Source organism: Halichoeres trimaculatus, unplaced genomic scaffold (genome assembly GCF_033239565.1).
Source record: "Halichoeres trimaculatus isolate MK-OKI-2021-1 unplaced genomic scaffold, fHalTri1.1 fHalTri1_scaffold_2, whole genome shotgun sequence".
In the NCBI taxonomy this organism is placed as follows: domain Eukaryota; kingdom Metazoa; phylum Chordata; class Actinopteri; order Labriformes; family Labridae; genus Halichoeres; species Halichoeres trimaculatus.
In genome coordinates, this window is record NW_027437180.1 from 25,964,274 (window position 1) to 25,987,226 (window position 22,953).

At 37.8% G+C, this 22,953-nt stretch overlaps 1 protein-coding gene across 1 annotated transcript; it reads left to right on the forward strand.

The window, feature by feature from the left end:
* Positions 1-783: 783 nt before the first annotated feature.
* LOC141808364 (uncharacterized) lies at positions 784-22,757 on the forward strand. Its single transcript, XM_074694923.1, has 11 exons — positions 784-921; positions 2,272-2,316; positions 4,104-4,292; positions 4,377-4,481; positions 5,339-5,380; positions 5,481-5,560; positions 5,928-6,024; positions 6,106-6,198; positions 10,039-10,281; positions 11,189-11,276; positions 20,838-22,757. The coding sequence occupies exons 1-10, from the start codon at positions 888-890 to the stop codon at positions 11,239-11,241; spliced, it is 981 nt and encodes a 326-aa protein (XP_074551024.1). The 5' UTR covers positions 784-887; the 3' UTR covers positions 11,242-11,276; positions 20,838-22,757.
* The last annotated feature ends 196 nt before the right edge of the window (positions 22,758-22,953 follow it).

The window sequence follows — 22,953 nt, forward strand, 5'->3', positions numbered from 1 at the left end:
ACATAGAAAAAATGAAATCATCATATTAAAAAGTTTGAACCTATCCAAAAAATATTTTTGACAGATTAAAAACTGTGACCATTTCTTGAAAGAGTTGCTGGTTGACCTCTTATTGAATTGCCTGAGAGTTGCCACGGTAATTGCCCTGAAATGATAATTTGACATTTACCAAATCTATCCTGACATAATATCTTCAGAATTAGCAGTATCATCACTTAACTGTTGAGCAATTCCCATCAAAGAACTCAAATGAATGATTCTTCATTTCATCAAGTGTTTGCACTAAATGTTCTCACAAGTAAATGTGACATTAAGTTTGTCCTGTCATCAGGAAAGATAAAGGTTAACTGTTACTCTCAAATCTGGCATCTTTCCCCTGACCCATAGCGACATCTAGTGGTTAGAAAACAGAACTAGAAAACCTGCACAAGTGACAAACTGCAACAGTCCCTTGAAAATATTTAATGGTCAATAAAATTGACAAATACTTCTTCAAACTCTAAAATGTAAAAATTGTACATTTTCTATCATTTTTTTGTGTATGAATTTTACATTAAAGTGACCCAAGGCAGATTTTTCTCAGTATTACACACTTTCTTATTCTGTACCTCTGTGTTGATCCATAGTGAGGAGAGAGTCTGAGGCAACACACCAGCACTCCGTTTCCTCTTACTTACACCGTTTGAGCAACTCTGTTCTTTGATGCATCCTGTTGTGGTCTGAGGCATTCATCCTCTTTTTGGTTCCTTCAGAGGCATGCAATTCTCTGAAGCATTTCTGGAGAAACATATTAAACGAACACATCACCTTTGTGTAGTAAGTCTTAAATCAACAAACTAAATATCTGGATTTTTTTTCCCATCTACTTCAATTTTCAACAAAATTCAATGGCGTCGATAAGACTTTCCTTTTTTATTCTAGGTAAGCATCTTTATATACTTATCTGTATTTTTGAATGGAACTACATTAAAATGAGTCTTTTTTTCCAAACCATGTAAGATAATGAGATAAAAAACTAAAAATGTAATAATAATAATAATAACAATAATAATAATAATAATAATAATAATAATAATAATAATAATAATAATAATAATAATAAATTAAAATAAAAAAACAAAAAATATACAAAACTGAATTTGTAAAATTATAATCCTTACTGCATGAAAAACTTGTGTTGTAATAAAATGTTGCATGCAAATAGGGCCACATCTTTTCACAAGGTACTTAAACTTTAAGGTCAATCATTCACTCAATCAACACATCCCTCAATCAATCGATGTAAACAGTTACTGTAGAAAAATGTTAAATAGATAAATTATAAACTATTTTTTTTAATTCAATGTATCAAAGCATCCTTGTAATTAAATCTAAATAATGCAGTGTGTGTGATGTTTGAATAGACTTAAATTCAAGCCTAATGATTAAGCCAATAGGTAAATAACACCAAATAAGATGGTATAAAATGAAATTCAGTTACATGTCAGACTTTGCTTTTAAAAGCTTTACTTTTTTGCTTTTAAATACCACTCGCAGACTGTTCTACAGACCTGAGAAGTTATAATAAAAATCTGCCCCACCCAGTCTCTTAATTTGAATTTGAGGCATAATTAAAAGACTAAAACCTAACTTGGGCCTTATCTCTGTTCTCAAACAGCATTTTGCATCAGCATCAGATAAGAAATGTTCTTTAACAGAAAGAAGAGTGGTCAATTTTACAGTTGACAAAAGCATGGAAAAGTGTCTCTGCATTAGTGGGAAGCGGTTTATGTCTTTCAGACCCCCTGTGTTTTGTCTTTACTGAGGTGTAAAAAGTAATCTGCCATACGTGACTCAATATCTGAAGTATAGTTTAAAAAGGTGTCAATTAGGGGATGTGGCAATGTAATGCTGTGTGCCGTCTCCATAGCGAAGAATGTTGATGCTATGTCTCCTGATGGGTAGACAAAGCAAACATTTTTGCATCAGCTAAGATGAACATCTTCAGTTTTGTGTATAAGTTGCAAGGTTGACTTTAAATGGATTGATTAAACTATCTATTGCTGAAAAAGGGATTTTTGTATCCTGATTATGCATTTTAAAAAGTTACGTTTTGGAAAAAAAAAAAAAAAAAAAAAAGCTAAATTATCCCATTGAAATGTGATTATTTATTGGTATTCCTTCACCAACTTCTGTCAGCTACTCCGCAAAACATAGTTTTGTGACTGAATTTTGATCCTCTCTGTGCTCATCGGCTGCATCCTTATGAAAATGTTGATCTCTTCCCTACAGGTTTGGTGGTGGCTCTTGTTGCAGCAGATAATGGATCAGCAAACAGTACGTCAAACACATCTTTGAAGTCTGTGTATAGGTTGCAAGGTTGATTTGAAAAGGATTGATTGAATTATCAATAGTTAAAAAACAGATTTTTTGTTTTATTCTGAAAAGTTACAAAAAGTCTAGTTTTGAAAAGTTATACTCATTTCTTCCTATAAAACAGTACAATTTGCTTTTTACTCTTCTGACACCTATCTTTTTACTATTTAGTTTCTCTTTAAATGAATGATTTCTTGATTTCTTCATGAAGATTTGAATTTATATCTATGGATTATTATTTTTTATTGACTTATTTTATTCATTTTGCTGGAGCTAATTTATCAAGGGTTGACCTAAGTTTTGTTAAAACTGTCAACAATAGGATCACAAGAAGGAGCTTAGGTGTCAGGGGAGTTATCACAAAAAGCATCAGATTAAGTTTGAAGCCAATACAGGAGTGAGAAAGCATTTCCTGACAGTTTTCACAGAAATTTCCTGTTGCACAAAGTAGTTTACGATAAAGAAAACAAAAATGGACAAGCCCACATCTACAACCAAAGATGACAAGCTGTGAGTGAATACAAAAACAAATATGGCCTTTGTTGAGAATGAGTTGGGTAACCTATTGAATGATAGAAAGTATTCCTGAAAATTCTGAGATCGTATTGTAAATTAGTGTTACTGTACTTATGGTATACTATTGTGTATACCAAATGTTTTACAAGAAACAAATACCCCTTCTCTGAATGTCCTGACAATGCTAGCCACAGAGAATCTCCTCAAATTGGGTTTGACCTTTTGTCCTGACTCTCTCATTGTCATGCCATGAACAAGGACATGGTGTACTATTGTTGCCCGAATTTGATCAGTAATGATTGTTCCTGGTCTTCCTTGACCTCTTCCTCCTTGGCCACCACCTCTCAAACAAACTATTCTGCCTCTCTTTATGTTTCTGTTCATTGTAGATGGAAGCACATGTGCCACCTGTGCACTCTGAACTGGCTTTTATCCTGTCGAATTAGTCTGATCACGTCATTAGAAATGTGTCTTCAATTATGAGTTGTTGTGTGGTGACAGCTGGGTTGGAGTTGTGTTCACGTTGCTGCCAGTGTTTACAATTTTGCAACACAAGTGTATTACAGTGTAAAATGTGTTTAGTGACAAAGAATGTGTTTAGAGTTCTGCAAAAAAGAGCAGATGAGTTCTGCAAGTTCAGTCTCAGTACCTGAACAGTTTGTAAAATTTGGCCAAAAGAATGTTTGATTTGAAAAATGAGTTTAGGCCACTAACAATTTGGTTCACAAAATGGGGTTTAGTGCTTTAGCAATTGTGAAAAATAGAAGTTACAGATATTGGATATTTTTGCGTGGTGTTGACTATTTTGCTGTCAGTTTTTGATAATGATAGAAATATTTGAGTTGTTGGCTGGATCTTTGGGTCAGAGTCTTGTAAACCATGTGTTACAATTACTGGGGATCTTCATAAGTGATAGGATTGCTCTGATGAGAAGTGGCTGAAAAAAGCCCAAGCTTTTAACCATATGCCAAATTCAAATACAAGCAACAGCTACTGGACCCTGTCTTCCTTAAAAAGAAGTCTTCTGTATAGTTCCCTTTACAGTCAACAAAGCCATATGTAGATAAGCAGGAAATGACTCCACAGAATATATTTTGTTGCAAATCTCTGTGTACATACAAAGAAACAAAACATTCAACAGGAAAAAGTTGTCATAGTTTTATGCCTGACCCTTGTTCCTCTCTGTGCTTATCAGTTGCATTCTTATGAAAATTCTTATTTCTTCTGTACAGATTTGGTGGGGTCTCTTGTCACAGCAAGTCAACCATCAAAAACCAGTACACCCAACACACCTTCAAAAGGAGACAATACTATCAACACTGTAACACCTTCTGGAGTCACCAGCAATATTACCACCAAAATCCCCATCAGCGTCACCACCAGTAATAGCACCGTCAATTCCACTGTGACAAAGAAAGATGGTGATAGACTTGATTTTATAGTTTGATTGTTTGCCCCTGTACCATTGTTTGCTATTGTGACGACTCATGTCCCTCAACCATAAGGTGGAAGTACCAAAGATGGTAACAGGGCAACAACTGCACTGCCAACGTCCAAAATTGGTGGGACCACAAAGGTACCTGCAACGAAAGAGAAGGGTAAGGGCAAAGGTAAGACTTAACACAGATCTTTTCACCAATTTCCACATCATGAACTTTTGATAACTCACTTCTTACTCACCAAACACCTCTCTATTGTAAGGACAGCCCACAATCGATCACAGCTAAACTTAATCAATACTGCAGGTATATGATACATTTTGTTTTTGTATGTTGTGAATTATATAATGAGAAAACAAAGCCTGCAATCTCTACACAAATCGTTTTTTTTCCCTCTGGCATTCTCTCACAACATTTATTAACATTATTTAGCCACGCAGGTGTTTGTAGTCAGAAAGACCTGACACACCCACCACGAGGGACACGGCTAGCTACAAAGTGAAGAACAACAAGTGTTGTTTAAGGAGCTAAAAAAATAAATAAATAAATAAATAAAAAAAATATATATATATATATATTACAAATATTCACCCCCAAGAGCCACTGCAGTCAAGAGCTGGAGGAGACAAGTTACTGTTATTATCTACTTAAAGTACTCAAAATGGACTCGTAGAGTGTTTTAACCTGTTGGCTACATGTGTTTGCAAGCTAGCAATCGCTTGCCAACATTGCTAGCTATGTTGGCTAGGTGGTAGTGTCGTTGTCGGAGCTTTTTTTTTTTTTTTTTTTTTTTTTTTTTAAGCTCATTAAAGACTCAATAATTTATTAACAGACCTTGAATCTAGTGATTGAAAAGTATCTGAAGTTTGGTTGCATTTCTATTTGCGCTAACCAGAGCAGGAAAGGCCTGTGGGTGATAGCAGGCTCAGCTAGCTTTTTAACAATACATGCCATTCAAAGGCTCTGTTTAATAGCAACTTCTCTTTTTTTTAAAATAAAAAATGTGACTTTTGTCGCATTTGTTTAAGGTGCCGTCCCTCCGCCCGCAGGGACAAGTGATGACAACACTGGTGAGTTATACTAGTATCATGAAGATCATGACATGAAACTGCAGTGTTTCTAATGCTATTTGCTTTGTGTAGAAGACATTGACGGTATTCCTGTCTTCAGGTATCATCATCATTGTTGTGATAATAATCATCGCCCTTGTGTTTGCTGTTGCCTGCTTCTTTGCACGAAAGAGAGGAAGGGTAAGTGAAAACCTTAATACCATAACGGTGTAGCTTTAGATTTTGTGAAATGAGGTCACAGTAAGCAGGTGGTCAACACACCTTTGCTTGAAGACCAGCAAGAGAGGCATGATGATGATGTTTCTGCTTGTAATGTCACTTAACCATCTAATCATGAAACTATCATGTTTGTAAATTTTTGTTTGAAGTTACCACTCAGCCCCTGGGTTTAGGAGGTGGTTGGGGACAGACTCCTGTAGGCTAGCTGTTTCCCTCTGTTTCCACTGTTAATGCTGAGCTTATGATACCAGCTGCTTCCTTTTAAAAGCTTCATTTGTAGCACAGAGACCACTCTGGGCATAATTGTTCTGACCCTTTCATTCCTCAGCGCTACTCTGTGGACCTCACATCTAGACCGGATGAAGCCAACATCCCTCTCAGTGCTGTGGAGCCTGAGATGCATATTGATGCTGTGCCTCAGAATGGTTTGTCAAAAAAAACAACAATAATTATAACACTAATAATAAATACCTCTTGCTGATTTTGCACTTTGATCTTCTTTTCAGGCTTGCAGACCTTTGAAAGTGTAGAAACACCCAAAAAAGAGTCCCAAGAGCCAGAGCAGAAACCTGAGGCCCAGGAAGGCGGGGAGCAGAAAGGTAAGAACTACCAGGTAGTAAACCATGTTTTGTTGTTAATGTTTTAGGTCTAAATAGTTGTTAAAGTTAAACCAAGGGAAGTTGCAGATTTAAAAAAAAATGTTGTGGGTTAATTGTGTGCTCTTTCCTTCTCCTTTTTTTAAGATCAGTTAAACTGAATAAAAGGAAGCACAGTGTGTAAGAGCTCCACTCTTTTAACATTTACACTGAAACACTGTAAAAATGATTGCAGAAAGGGCAGACCCATAAAATGCTAAAACCTGAATAATAGAAGTATTTTGCTTCACTGAATTTATCCCCCTATTGGAATAAGAAATGGATGATGATTGGACACTAACCACAGAACAAATCATCCATCCATCCATTTTCGATACCGCTTGTCCTGCTCAGGGTTGCGGGTGGCTGGAGCCTTTCCCAGATATCACTGGGCGAGAGGCGGGGTACACCCTGGACTGCTCGCCAGTCAATCGTGACACAGAGACAAACAACCATTCACTAGCACACTCACACGGAGGGACAATTTAAAGTGACCAATTAACCTGGTGAGCATGTTTTTGGACTGTGGGAGCACCCGGAGAGAGAACCCACACATGCACGGGGAGAACATGCAAACTCCACACAGAAAGGCCCACCAGCCAAGGTGGGGATTTGAACTGGTGACCTCCTTGCTGTGAGGCTGCAGCGCTAACTGTTGCACCACCGTGCAGCCCCCAGAACAAATCACTTTTTCTAACATGAAACCATGTTCTTAAACTGTTGGTTGAATTAGTTGGTGTAAATTCCAACGGAGGGAAATCGAAAGTTGAGGCATACAGGGCCTGAAACAATCATCAGTGTGCAAATTTTGAGGTACTTTTTGGACATTTTGGATGCAGTACTCACAATCACCACATGATGGAAATGGAAGTTAAGTAATCTACTGTCATGGTCTTTCAGTCCAGGATGGTCCAGCTGGTGCCTTGTATTAAATGCACTGGGGTTTTTATAAACATTTATTTATTTATCTATTTAAACACATTAAAATTTTGCCACAAAAATAGATCATTCTTTTTAGTATGATTCAAATTTTAATTCAGACATACAGAACCCGTGCCTTTATGTAAAAATGTTAACAAGCACAGCAGTGAAGTGAATGATCTAAATAGATCTTAATCTTCCTCTAGACTGATAATGCATCTGAGGCTAAATTTGAAACGGTACATCTGTATAGAATAGGAACTAAACTAATCTTAACAAAGACTTGTGCTTGTGCTTGTTTTTGTCTTTGTTAACATTTTTATGTTAACAGAAAATGAATGGAGTTCTTGTACTTCACTGAATGACATCTTCTTAGGCTAAATGAGAAAGCTAAAAGCGACATTTCATGTCTGGACACGTCTTTCAGCTTTAGGCCGCACTTTGTTTAAGTGGACAGTGCTGGTGGTGGTTTTGAAAAGCCCTCACTTCCTTTTCCTGAAATTTTTGATTTCACAGACGATGATGAGTGTTTTTCCAATGCTTGAAAAAAATGTGTTTTTTACCAAAATTCAAAAAAGAAATTTAGCACATCATGGAGATTTCTGTGCACTAGATAAGACTAAGTGCTACCACAGTTTTGCTTAAAACACAGGGGTGTGCTCATTCATTTCTGACTTGGGTCCTGTTTTAAACCTAAATGAATTTTTAGCCAATCATAGTATAGTATTTTGAGGTGGCATCTGGGGTGGCCAGTCAGATTGTGTTTTCTGGTTGGTATTAAGGTATGTCATTTTTTATCAATATGTCTGGAGAAAAAAAAACATAAGCAGCTCATGTTTCATGGAGTTTCTTCCATGATTTCACATTTTTTAACCTTGGAACAATATAAGTGTGAAAAGACAGTACAAACATACGTGACTGGAAATCAGTACAGTGCTTCAAATTAATCAAGAAAATAAAAACACCAGGCAGCTGTAAGATGTAACTAAGAATTGCTCCTTATGATGAAATGATGGAAAGAGACAGTGAAGGTTAAAAGCTCAGTTGCAGGAAACTATTTCACCAGCAGTTCAGTTTGTCATTTCCTTTGGATCAAGTAAAAAACACTTCTTCTTTTTGATTATTTTTAAGCAGTTAACGTCATTGACAGAGAGAGCAATGTATGGTGTGGTCATACTTGTATTAAAGGTGATGAAAGTATTGTAGTAGAAATTTGCAACATGGCTCTAATGATCCTATTGTTCCTGTGTTGTCTGTTTAAGTCCAAATCAAACCTCATTAGTCATAATTATAAGACAAAGCTGAGCCGTGAGGATACTTTGAGAAGGAGGTAAGGGAAGATTACCACAACAGTTGTGAAAAAGACAGTTCTTTAGGGTAAGATTTGAGGACTGTTACCATAAAACAGTTGTAACATGATCCATTAATGTAGGACAATTAAACACTGTTAGCTTATGCCCACACAGAGATCTGGGTGTGCAGTCTTTCTCTTTGTTACCAGATCATTTAGCTTAACTTAGACTGAAGGTTGAGCGAGGCTGTCCTCTCAAGAGGTAAGAAAACACAGCCGTTGAAACCTCTCTAAATCTCACTATCATTATTTCATTGCAGTCAGGAAAGATTAACTCCTCAAATACAGAAAAAAAGTGAGAAACTCAATTTACCATGCACTTTTTTCAATACTTCTGACTTGGTTAAAGCTTAATTTCAGCCAAATAACATTACCTTTGGCATTTTGGCCCCAAATCTCATCACTCATTGCAGATTATCTTTACATGCCAAAAAGTTTCCAGTAATGGTTTCCAGTGAGCTTTTAGTCTTCTGGAAGTTTTGACTTGAAAACAGGTTAACATTTCCTGTGCGTACACACCAACAAGACTGTAAAGTGTTATATTGTAGTTTTAAATGCTTATAAACACTGGGAGGGATTTGGTGTCAGATGAGATCATTTTCAGCCTGCTGAAGTAACAAACTTTACTTTTTCTGCTTCATATATTTACAGAAAGTGATTATTTTCTCTTAAAAAGCCAATTTATTTTTTATTTATTGTTAGCCTCTTGGCTTTGCTTGTGTCAAAAAATAAACATGAAGAATTTATTTTTTCTTCCAAAATTTTAAATCATGTTTTAAACAATAAACAACTAAATGAATATCAAATCTCCAGTCCAATGTGGGAAAGAAAGAATGCAAAGCTAAGCTAAGCAGGTCAATAGTCCACCTGTGGTAAAGAGTCTAGTCACCCGCCATAAACCTGACATGATTCTCTGAGGATTGGGATAATGCCAGAGGAGCCATCCCACTCATGGCAGAATTATGTGCAGAACAGCAGTCACCTTCCTCTCCCCTTCATCTCTGCTTTCCCTCCACCTAACCCAGGGTCAGATAATGATGGGGCCGCCCTACTTTCCCACAGCCTCCAACAGCTGCATGGTTGTGGCTCATTAGGAACTGGTCAGTAATCAGCCACCTCATTATCATCATGGTGGCCCCCTGAAATGCCTTAAGAGAATCCCTCCCCCTCACTGTCAGAGAGGGGGGAACCACTTCAGGCTTTATGAGTGGAAGTGCTGTTATTATTGTTGGTGCTATGCTTGACAACAAGAGCTAGGATCCAGATATCAAATCTGCAATGTCACAACAGTTTGGATGATAGTGAGAATGTCACAACAACATTTCACAATTTATTGATTGCAGAAGTGGAACTTCTGTTGAAATCAGCATCACGTAAATGTTGTGTTTTTCCCCCAGTTACACAACTTGTGTCCAATGATAAAATTTTGATCCATCCACATATCATTGTCACCTAATGTCTCATTCTAGAAATCGATTTGTATAGTCAAAAAAAACATGAAAAGTGAAGTTTTGCTTTTTTCTCCTTCACAGGTGATGCTGATACACCAGTTGCTGAAACCAGCGCTGAGTCTGCAGCTCCAGCGCCATCCTCAGACAGCTCTGTGGACAAAACCAAAGAGGATGTTGTTGATGCGATCCCTCCTGCACCTGTGGAGCCGAGTCTGGACGAGAAAACTGATGATGAGGGAGCAGTTTCCAACAAGACCTCGGTGGAATCACTGAAGGAGACAAATGAGAACAACAGCAACAATGCTGACCTCAGTCAGGTGACAGGTTGGTATTATTGGTTGGTTAATTCTGTAGCCATAAAAAGCTTCCTGCTAGGGCTTTCTAGTTTGACTCTGATACTGAGGTCACATGGGCAGACAAAGGAGCGCTTCTTTGCTTTAGTTGTGTCATTGTTCTAACTGCAACTGGTGACATTTCAACACACTTTCTGTTTAACATGTGAGAAAACTTACAACCATACTGTCACTTACTGTGAAATTCTCTGAGTTTGATGTGTCTTTTTCTCCCCCTCTAGAAAATTGTTTCATGTTCAATGTCACAATATAACTTCAGGTCTCTTTGAGTCTTTTTAACATAAAGATCTTTACCTTAGAGTTATTACAACACATTGGAGTTATTAGCTCCTGGGTAATCTCTTCCTTATGCTAACGTACTGTTAGAGACTCAACAGCTGCTTGTGCCAAAATCAGACCTAAAGCACAGAACTCTTTTATTCTATTTTATTTTTTTACTTTACCACCACTTACCACAAAGCAATTTTCATCTGAGTAGCAGTGAAGTGATAGTGATACTTGCACAAGGCACCTTAGGAAAATGACTGTGGAAGATTTTTTTTTTTGGAGTCTGCCAACACTGACCTCAAAAGCCTCCACATAAGCCATAAAAGGTAATTTTTTGCAGGGAGGAAAAGACTTCCATTTTCATTTAAGTGTTTTAGTGGTTCATCAACAAACCAAGCTCTATTTAGATCAAACTTTCAATTATAACCTGAATGACTGAGAATTCAGTGCGTATAAGTCAGATAACTGTATGAGCCAGGATGATGCATTCACTCTTCTATGTTATATTGATGCTTTAAAAAAGTTTCCAAATCAGATTAAAGCTGTTGGTCTTTCATTTAAATATCATAACAAAATCCCTGGTTAAATGCTTATTTCTGTCTTTTAAACAGTTTTGATGTTGAGCAACAACTTCCAGGACGTTCCACTTGATTGTTTGGTGTGAAACACCCCTTGCTACCCCCTTTCTCCAGGACCTTGGTAAGAATACAAAACGGTATGCTGCAGCTGCTTCACCGCTCAGCCAGCTCAGGTGTTGGTACAAGGGAAAACCCCAACCCCCGGACTGCATGTCAACAGACCCCATACCACCACTGGGAGTGCTGTGTTACAGCTTCCTGTCCTTAAATATGATTTTAAAAATAGAGCTATAACCGTTAAGTCTAAAATTATTAAAATGCTTGTCCGAAAAAGATGTAAATCATACTGACAGCCTGACACCAAGAAGTTTATAAATAAACTCCGCTTCCGAATCCAAAACTGAGCCTCCCTCCATATTAAAAAGTCTGTGCCACAACATTCAGCTATCATCCTTTCAAACCCTTTTTTCTAAGATGACCTTGCTTCTGGTTGCAAAGTTCAAGTTTTTTGTTTTAGTTAACAAAAAAGTAAGAATAAAAATAAGAATTTTCATACTTATTGACCTTTGATGTCACAATGTGGACCTTGATTTAAAAGTCATTTGTGCTTGTTTTTGTTTTGTTTAGTTTTTCATTGTCGTGCTCTTATTAGTTTGGAAAAGCAGATAGTACATTTTGAATGGTAAACCTCCTTTTTTGACAAAAATCCCTCCATCATGGCTCACTTAATCCACACTTGGCTTCATTCCACCATGTTCCTCCTACTCTATCTCCTGCTGATGGATGAGATTCTCCAACACGAGTGCTAACATGAGCCCTCTCATTCTAATCATCACATGCTCCAGGTGCTTGTGCTCCAGGATGTTAGGCCCAAATCTGCACCTGCGCTCCCTCTTTCTTCCTATCTGTGCAGAAACACTGTGAGATCTGAGGAATTCACACTGCTCTTAACAGCTGATGAGAAGCTTACATCTGAGAAGCTGAGCACCCAGTTGCTCTGTGTTCAACATTCACGGATCATTTCCGTTCTCAAGAAAGTGCCAGCTTCAGAAATCCAAAACATTTCAGCAGAAGCCTCCAGTCATAGTCCGGTAACTCTGGAAAATGGGATCTGCTGTTGTCGGTTTTTATTATTATTATTATTATTATTATTATTATTATTATTATTATTATTATTATTATTATTATTATTATTATTATTATTATTATTATTCAAAAAAATTCTCATTTCAAATCTCAACACTGTTTCTTGATCAACTGGATGATTTACTCCTCATATGATTGGCTCAAAATATTCCTTTTCATTTTGTGTTTATCCAGTATCTCAGAGCTCCAATGTGCTTTCCCGTCAGTAAAACTCTCAACCAGCATTTTTTTTTTTTTTTTTTGTTAAACTAAATACGTGAACACCTTGTGCCTCTATATATCATGGTGCAGTATTACAGTCTTTGCCATCTTGGCCCTTGGCTGTCCTCCTTTCAGTCCTTTACTCCTTTAGTCCCTCTAATCTTGAAGGATTGAATCCATAACTTTTTTCTGGACATTGTTCAATTCCAAATGCCCAAACTGCATTGGTGAAAAAGATTAAAAGGTATTCTGCATTTGCTTGGGACAGTCTTCAGTTTAGTTTTAAATTGCAAAATTTAGGCCTTAACTTAGGTTATGGAATTTTTAGTTATGGCAGCAATGGGACTAATGCTGCGTCCCATTTTTACCCGGAACCGGGAAGTTGGGAGTCGGAGTGACATCATCTCTGAGTTCAGTGTTCCAGTTGCCAAATCAGAAAAACTTACATTAACTCCGGTATTTTCTGTGTATAACAGAGATGCCAAACTCGTGCCATGGAGGGCCAAGAGGCAGCATTTTTTCTTTCCAACCAAAAACTTCACCAGCTGGTTTCACTGATAAGTCCCAGCTCTCTACTTAAAGGTGAGGTAATCAGTGAAATCAGCTGGTGGAGTTTTTGGTTGGAATGAAAACCTGCAGCCTCTTGGACCTCCATGGCACAAGTTTGACATCCCTGGTATATAACACCGAATAATACTATATGGCTGATTTATTGCGACAAACACTAGTCAAAAATTCTAAAATAAAAAGAATCTAGCAGGAGCTTAATTACTGTTTACCCCCAAACTCAGGATTTCCTACTGGGAACTCCGGGGTGGCGTGGGTGCTCCGACTTACAAGTCAGAAATTCAGACAGAGGGGCATTTCTACTGGGCGTTCCCACTTGGAACTTGGAAATTTCGACTTCGGGGTTTGCAAAATAAAGGTTGAATAGGATACAGGAAAAAATAAACTCTCTTACCTCTTACCTCTTTGATGACCGACTTGGCCCAAGCAGCATTTATGTTTCCTGGGACAACTCAAAGAGAGCAAAACAAGTCATCATTGAGGTCCTTTTGCTGCAAGTTACTCCTGTTTGGTGGTGGTGCAGTGGTTCATCATGTAAATTTGATCCAATTGTTGCCATTCTGTTTACTATGGCATCACAACGGGTTAAGAAGAGGTAAAAGAGAATTCCCAACCCCACCCCAACCACCCCTCACCCAAAAAATGAATAGATAAATACTGTAAAAAAAAAAAAGTTTTTTTTTTCCTTTTGGAATGCTTAGAGAAGTTTTTTAATAAATTAAAAATGTATTAAGCTTATTTTAGTGGCTGGATGAAATCTGTATTTTTTTCTGATGTTTTAACCCTTACTCAGGTTGGAAGATGGTATCATAGTCCTTTGTGCTGTTACAAAAATCTCAGTTTTGTAGATAATGTTTTGAGTTGGCCAAAAATTTTATTTTATTCTATTTATTCATTTTTAGAAAACAAAATGAAACACATGCAAGCTTGTTCAAGAAAGGCAACCCCAGCTCCACTGATTTCACTGACGTGCAATTCTCCCAATCAGCTGACAAATCTTTCCTGTAGGTTAGAGGCCTATTTAAAGCTCTGAGGTTTCCGGTCTCTCCATCTGCTCTGTCATTACATCGCTGTCCTGAATCAGAGCTCAACTCAAACTTAAAGTCCCCCCACCTCCTCAGCATCCATCTGCAGGGGGGTGTAGGCTAGGGGATTTAAGGTATTGCCTCATCACTCCTCAGATTTCTGCATGTAATATAAATCTCCATAGAGTGGTGAGGTCCAGAGGCCAAATATAAACAATGTTCTGCTGCTGCAATTAATATTTCAGACCATTACAACATTAAGTGAACTCAGCTTCTTTAATGTTTATGAGATTGATTCGGTAAAGACTAATTGAAGAAAAATGTTGAATAGTTCAATTCATGAGCACAGATTATCTCGACACAAAAAAGTTGTGTACCTTTCTTTCAAAGATTTGTAGTCACTGTCCTGAATTTTACTGCTTGTAACATAATATCTCAGGAAGACCAGCCTTTGAGCTGTCAAACATGTTATTGATATAGTTTCAGTTACTTTCTACCCTGAACAAAATAACTGAAGAAAACATAGATCGCATGTCAATGCTTTGTCAGGTTGTCCTGCTTTTTACTGGAAGCTATTTAGAAAACTTTGATGTAGATTGGGGTTAGCCTGTTTGTAGAGAGGAGTCATCAACTCATCATATTCCTAGAAGACTAAGGCAGATTTTTGGGGGCTCGTAACTTAAAGAAACACAAGCCAAACAGAAAAAAGGTGAACCCTTCACTCTTTCCCACCTGGTCTGAGACGTGATGAGCAACCTGGAAACAACACTTAAAAGGTTACTCACAGTTTAGCAGCGGAGGATAATGGATACGAGCTGACAAGTCATAAAGTAAACTAGCATAATTAGACCAGAGACTTTACTGTGTTATTTTCCAGTCAGAGCTGGGCTTTCATGTTTGATGGCTAATGTTGGAGGAAACTGTCTGGGATGTATATTTCAAAGCAAGTGAAAGAGAGTGACTGAGTTTTAACTGTGTGAGGCAATCGTGGCCGGTTGTTGACCAGACACAGCTTGTTTTATTAGAGGTAGTTTTTGGAGGGTGGATGATGGGGCTGGCTCAGAGACAGGTCACAGAGACGATGAGGATAAAGAACCTGAAACTCAGGACTGTTTTTCGTCACGTTCTGATTCAAAGATTTTTGCTTGAAATTTGTGCGGGGATAAACAAACTGTCTAGAGGTTGGAATATTTATATACTGGTTTTAATTTAAGTTTTTCCTCTTTTTTTAATGGACCAAATTATAAGCAACAACATAATTTTGTCTGGCACTTCTGCAGGTGTGAACACAGGTTTGAAAGTGGATGACAATGCACCATGAGGGTAATGAAAGATTTTTATCTCAGTAATAATAGTGAAGGTAAACTTCCTGCCTGGGTGGTTTGAAGTGGTTTAGATCGGCAGGTTGGCCATTCCACCTGGGCGGCTTTACAGGAGGGAGGGACTGTTGGAAAACACAGGCTGACACTCCCATCAGACTACCAAGAGAAAACAGATGGTGGAGGAGGGTTCTGCCCCTTCCTTTCTTCACTTCCTATCACAAAACATCTAGTTTTGGTAAAGGAATTAAAAACTTGCATTGCAGAGTTCTAAAGACTACTTTTAGTCTTCTTTAATTAAAGGGCTGTGTTTGGAGTATTGCTTTTGATGCTGTTTGAGGCTGACAGGTGGATGTGTGTCATCACTTTTGTACCTACATGCTGTAGTCTCCATACAGTGAACATATGGTTTTACATGGAGAACTTTTTTTAAAAGCACAGCCAGGGCTGGATTATAAGGACTTAGCATTAGGCCAACGTCAAGGCTGGAGGAAAGGGATTGGTTACAGAAAAATAGACATCTCTTTCTGACTAGAAGCAGCCCTTACCATTGTATCCAAAAAGAAAGTTTAAAATTACGTAATCACCAGTTCACATAGTATAGAATGACAGCAATGCCACGTAGTCATTTAGGTCATTCTTGTCTGTGTTTTGGGATAAACAGGGATGATTACCCAGACACCCTCATCCTGGCAACAAAACAGAAGCGAGCATTCATAGAAAGAAGATGCATTCAGTTTCATTCATCAGTGTCAACCTACAAAGATGCATCAGCAAATATACATGGCTCATCCACAAGTGTTAGCGAGGATAATCAAACTTATTTTTCACGCTCTTGTTAGGGGTCACTCAATGAGTTTTTTCTTATGAAAAGCAAAATCTAGAAACATGGCTAAGGCTACGTTCAGGTCAGCTTAAGACTGTTTTGTTTAGTTCTCATTTTTACTATAGTTAATAATTCTTCAGTGATCAATGCTCCTCTCACATAAGTCTGGGAAGGATTTAGTCAAAGCTTGCAGCCTCTTAGCTCAGCTTTGTTTAGTGTATTTAGCAGAAATCTGCAGTTCAAATCAGGATAACTTTTATTTTTTAATGTCAGTCTCACAAGTTTAGTGTTGTAGATTAGTGGTTCCTAAAGTGGGGTTGATCCACAAGACCTCAAGGTGACTAATACAGGATAATGATGGTCTCAGTGGCGTCAGAAAGACATTTTAATATGTGCATATTTGACAGGTATCCTAATTTTTAGCTAAGTTTAGTATTTTAGGCCTTTTTTGTTCATTCTTGTCTGTTTTTAGATTGATCTGGTTAGGCAGTTGCCTGTGCTGCGTTTCAATTTTTGGGGCAATTGGCTGAAAAGTTTGGAAAACCTTGCTGTAGAAAGATGTTAAATTTTTATAAATTTTGAAATTGAATCCCTGAAGAGTCTCAGGCAGTGAGTTGTGTATCCTGCAGCAGAGGTCATGTTGAACAGGTCACTTTTGCTTGTTAAAGACTAAATAGGAAAATGTTTGTTAGCCATTCCAGGCATTCATGGAACTGTTATTGGTCCGAATAAATCTGTCAGTGTTGTTTGGCCTTTGACATGAGAACATGTCACTCTGTCATCATATTAGTAACTCTGCTCTTAATGAAAGAGAGCAGGAGACAGGCTTATTGTTTTCCAAAAGGTTTTGTATAGTTTGTTTAGAAACTGAGCTTCTCAGAAGGTCACAGTGTGCATTTGTAGAAAAAAAATCAACAGTGACAAATGAGGTCAAACTGGATGTCTTTAAACTAAAACCCTTGCAGCTCTCCTCACTGGTGTCAGGGCACAAGAACACCAGATTGATCCCTTCCCTTGTGTTTGTAAACATTATCGCTGTAAGTCAAACTTTACAGGGTCAGCTTCCTGTGTCATGTCCCTTCATCAAAACCAAAGCATCTATCCTCCTGCTTTAATACTTTGACCAGCAGGGGCTTCTGGGATAAAGTCCTTCCTAAGAGTCAGAGGTCAGACAGTCCTAATTAGAGGGTGCACAGAGTGACTGCAGGAGAATAATGTGGCCTCAATGTCAGAGTCAACTGGCTGACATTCTTTGCCTGACACTAAGCAAGTCTCTGCAGAATTGGATGTGTAGCGGCTGCTATGATGTGAAGCCTGATCTGGGATACATTTTAACAGACTCCTGCACATGACAGAGCCTGATAAATATGGAAATACTTGTGGGAAACAGAGGATGACATGACAAATTGGTGTTTTTGACTCAAATATTTTTTGGGTAGAGTTTATATTATTTTTATATTCCAGCCCCTAAAAGTCTTCCTCATACTTTCCTCTGATGTGTGGACTTACATCCTTTACTTTAGGAGAGGTCAAAGTATGCTGAGCATTGACCCTCACTATTTACACCATCGACACTAAACAACAGGAACGTCACATTTTCTGGATTCTTCCTTTGTACTTCACTTCATACTCTGGCAGGTGGTGTTCAAACATTTAGAGAGCTTAATTTAGTGGAGAATGTTTACCTTCTTTAAACCAAACTGCACATCACTCAACGGGATGAGTCAGTAGTGAAAACTACTTGTAGAGAAGTAGGGTTTATAATTTGTTGAGTTATTGTGGGTAATTTTAAAACACACATCACACTCTTGACATTTTTTGAGTGATTGACCATGTTGCCTCAGTGCAACCCTTTTACTTTCTACTGCAGTCAGGCTTTTGCTTTGAAAAAAACAGCAGCCTAAAATTTGTTGTCATATTTACCATTACACAAATCTTTGCCTTGTTTGTCATCATAAAAGTCTGGAGACCTGCTTTTTGACTTTACCCCAAAAAAAATTCAGAACAATTTTTAAATCCTTATCAAGTATCTGATTTTTAATCTTTGTGGTTGAACAGGTTTATTGCTTGGATGTCTGATAACAGCTCTGGAAAATATGCCACATCTGAAATTTTGGTATTCACAAATCCTCTTTGCTCAACTATTCTAGCAGCTAAGACAGCAACACTTTGATCCCAATGCTAAATGCTAGCTAGTTTACAATTACAGAAAATAAAAAAAAAAGGTTCTTTTGTTAATCAGGTTCACACCTGCTAAAATTCACTATCTGGTGCTAAAATAAGGTAAGCTGATGTCTTTGCAATTTTTTATTCAAAAAAGTATCAAACAACAAAGAGTTGCAACGGAGGAAGATTTTTTTTTTTCCAGAGACTGTAATTATCAATATGTTTCAGACTATAAGGGATAACTCTGACTTGTTTGTTTTGCTTTAGAAAGGTCTGGCCATTTAAACTGTTGATCAACCAATGACATGACTCAACTAAACTCAACTTTATTTAAATAGCACTTTAAAACAACCTCAGCTGTAACAGAGTGCTGTACATAAAAGTTGTGCAGGAATAAATAAGTAAATAAAACAAATAAATAATTGAAACAAAGGTGCACGTTGTAAAATGATTGTTATGTTGTTGTAAAAATAATTTAAAACAATGAAACGATTAATAAAAACTAAAACAAGCCATAAAACACTAAAACATGAGCAGAGTCTCAAGCTGGGTTAAAAGCCAAAGAATAAAAATGGGTGTTAAGACTTTTGACTGACTTTGTCATTTTTAGCAAAGCAAATCAGCTAGCTTGACTAAAAAGATTGTCAGTTCCATAAAGATTGACCAAAACAAAAAGATGCTCCCCTTGCCCAAAATCCACTCCAAAAAAAACCCACTTCTTCAGTAGCCTACGACTCCCTCAGAGTGTAAACCCCATGAGGTCCACAGTTGCAGGGACGATTCTGTCTCCGGCTGTTCCCCCCCATGCCTGCTCATACATTCCTGCCCTTGCCGTGTGCAGTTGGCAGTGCTGCTGTGATCAGGAGGTCTGCTGACAGACAGACGTTCATTCACCTGCTGGTATCGCCCCTGGCATCAGCTCCACATTCCTCAGGCGGTGTCAGGCTGTCAGAGTCACACCGTAGCATTATTACATCTTTGTCTCTCATCGTTTACTCACAGTTTAAAGAGAGCTAAGGTGGAATCTCAGGTGATGAGGACTGAAAGCACCTGAAAATGTTAAAGCTTTAGTTTCCTTTCATGTGACAGACCTGATGTGTGAAGATATTTGTGGCTGAAACATTCAAGTGGAAGCACAAATCCACGTCACACTGGCTCCTGTACAACATGGTATCAATGAGTAGTAGGTGACACCCCATGCTGTAGTTTTTGTTTGTCAATCCAAATTCACTTATCGTCCTATCCTCCATTGGGTCCAACTATTTATGTTATAACTGAGACATGAATCCACATCTGCCGTAAACACCAGGTTCTGCAGGAAGTTCAGGAAAACTTCATTTTGACGTAATAAATCCATCAGACCTGTTACAAATTATCTCTCCAGTTGTTCCCACGTCTGTTTTCATGCACGCCCCTTGTTGAGTCAATAGCCCCAATAAAAACATCCATCACTTCACAAAGTACATACAAGGTCGCCTCACTGGCACATGACATCATGTATACCTGCTGGTTTGTGTAACACAACAGCAACAGGTAAGTTCCAAGACTAATGCAAAGTGAACTAAAAAAACAACAAGCTAATTCACAGTATTCTACCCCACAGTGAGCTTTCTGAAACTCTGAGAGGCAAAAGAAAAGAGGTTAAATAAACAACATCTGACTAAACCTTAAAAATAACTTCTACAAAGTGTCATTGTCTCACCTGATTGGTATTGTGTGTTTTCTACTTGTGGGTGACTGAAAAGGATGAACACCCTTGCTTGGGATTAAGTCGGGCATTTTCTTCCACACTACTAAATCCCCACTGGAATTCTCAATCCATCAGCAGCCAGGTTTCACTGTAGTGTCCAACTGGTCTCCACAGATCCCTATCTGTTCCTGTGGTTTAAGTCTACATAGCTATGTGGACCAAGATCGATGTTGAAATCTTACCTGCAATCTGAGCCTAAGTACTCTGATCCAGGACCAACTCCTTCGTATCAGTTTCAGATTAAATCAAATTTTTTTAGCTTTAAAATTATAAATGAAAGGGTTTGGATGGCTGTCAAAGCGCAAAATTCCATCTGGCCCTGAAACCTTTGGAGAGTATTTTTTTAATGGAAAAGCTGACTTTAAAGGCTTAAAGCAACACTTGACAAATAGAGGAATGATCCCAAAGATGAACCTCTGTGTCCTGGTTTCACATCAGCCTCAGGGACAACTCTGTTTCTTCAGCCATTTAATAGTTAAGCGTAAATCACATCAATAGATCTGGAGCAGGATTATGTCAGTTATCCTTTCCCTCAAACAGATGTTTCTCCAGAGAGGTCAAGGGTCGTGGCAAAGGCCACATAAATTTGGTCAAAGCAGAAGTTACAAGTGGAAAAAGCAGGTGATGTGACTGTGGGACAGGAAACATTGTTTTCATTCTTCTGTCTTTTTCTCTCTTTCAGATTGAAGGAATGCTTCAAAAGCAACAAATGACCACACGGGAAAAGGAAACTTCAGTTAAAATCTGGGTGGAAAAGTTATTAGAAAGTCTTTTTCAAAGTTGAACAAATGCTGAGCTCAGTTTATTAGAAACTAATAACTGAATTTGTTTGCTTTCAGTTCAAACTTGCCAAATTTAGACAAAATAATTGTGTAAGTCAAACAACTTATCACTGTTTTGACTCTCACTGTTTAGCAAATGTAAGTGGATTACTTTCATATTTAACCTAATTTAAAGGAAAAGGGTGGTTAATGTATTTGACAAAACTACAACTCTTGCTTTCGATGGACAAAAATGAAAACTGAAATGCTTCAGTTAGGGATGTTTTAGAGCAGCTATTTCCCCAATGATTTGAATGTTAATCAGACTGATCTAAGATAAGAAAGACGGGATACGAAAACACCCAGTCCATACGGGCACAATATACAGGATACAGGGTATCTGTAAAGTCTCTTTACAGGTTAAAAATGGTTACAAAAGCAGATAAATTGGATTTCTTGCCACGTTTGCTGTAGCATGGTCTCATCAATGGTGGCAATGGCATTGATGATCTTTTTCTTTCGAGAAGTGATGTCCCGTATCTTTGTTCAATACACAATATCTTTAACATAGCCCTGTCGTTTTGCTGAGTTTGTGTATGCAATTTTGTTTCTCTAAACCAAGAAACACATTGTGCCTTTTCCTGAGGAGTAGCCATTTTTAGGGGTTCGTTTAAGAGTACCTCTTTCACAAGACTGCCTGAAATACAAAAATGCAATATTAAGAAAAACATTGATAACTACTGAGTACATAGAACAAATCTGATCTCATCAACTGCCTTTGTTGTATATTTTTTGAGTTGTAAAGAGACTTTATGGACACCCTGAATGACAGGGGTGGCCAACCAGTCAGAGACCAAGAGCCACAAAAAGGACCGTGGTACTGTGGAAAGCCATGTCACGCATAAAAATACATTTCCAATTTTCAAAGCGAGATTTACTGTGTTTGTGTGTTTCACTTTGTACTAGAGAAGAGAAACTGAAACTTAAGTATCAATCCCAACTGATCACAATGTTGGCATCCGTACATGTATAGTTTAAATTGATCGGCATACCACTACTCATAACTATATATTTTTTTATGAATGGACCGAAGAGCCCCACACCGAAAGGCAAAGAGCCACATGCGGCTCGCGAGCCACAGGTTGGCCACCCCTGCTGTATGACACGGCTAAACACTGGATCACAGTCTGCGGTGAACAATGTCTCCTCCATCCACATGCCTAAGCGGGATATCCATCGCCAGACAACCTGCACGACTTCATCTCCATCATCCAGATCAAAACACGGCAAAACTGTTCTTGTTTTTAACCAGGTAGAAGAGCATTATAATGTAATGGCAGTGGCCATTTATGTGAACCACAGCCCCAGCTAGAGACAGGATGCAGCATTACAGCATAAACAGAATGTTTGGTGATTACGGCTTACGTTAACAAAAAATAAAGGATGACAACAAACGATGACTTTTAACCATTTAGTCGATTTAATATGCACATCCATAGCTATAGCATAAAATGTATTAGTAAATTAGGTTGATGTTGTTGGCACTTTAAAGTTTTGTGCTGCATGAATTGTACAGGGAAACTACGGTATGAATTTTGTTCCAGTTATTAATAATTTCAAAACAATTGATTTATGTAAATAAATTAATGCTGTTTCACTGAATGTAAAAACAAGCACTTGCTTACAAAAGTCAGCAACCATCAAACCAAAAATATTCATGCAGCCTCCTTTTTTATTTTTTCTCTTGTGTAGCGATATCATAATGCTTTTACACATGTAAGAGAAAAATATAAAGGAGTCATAAATTAAACATGCATAGATCTAGAATTTTAACATTTCAATGGGACTCAAAATGCTGTTCTTTTGTGTTGGTGTTGGTGCTGCATTTGGCTTACTTGTGCTTTTTCTGATATGATTTGATGCTAAATTATAAAAAATGTACAGTTCACCAAATTAAAGAGAAGTACTTTGACTTTGTTTTGACCTCTTAAATGGCTGAATATAAATTTGAACACAATATGTCAGTGATGAGAATGT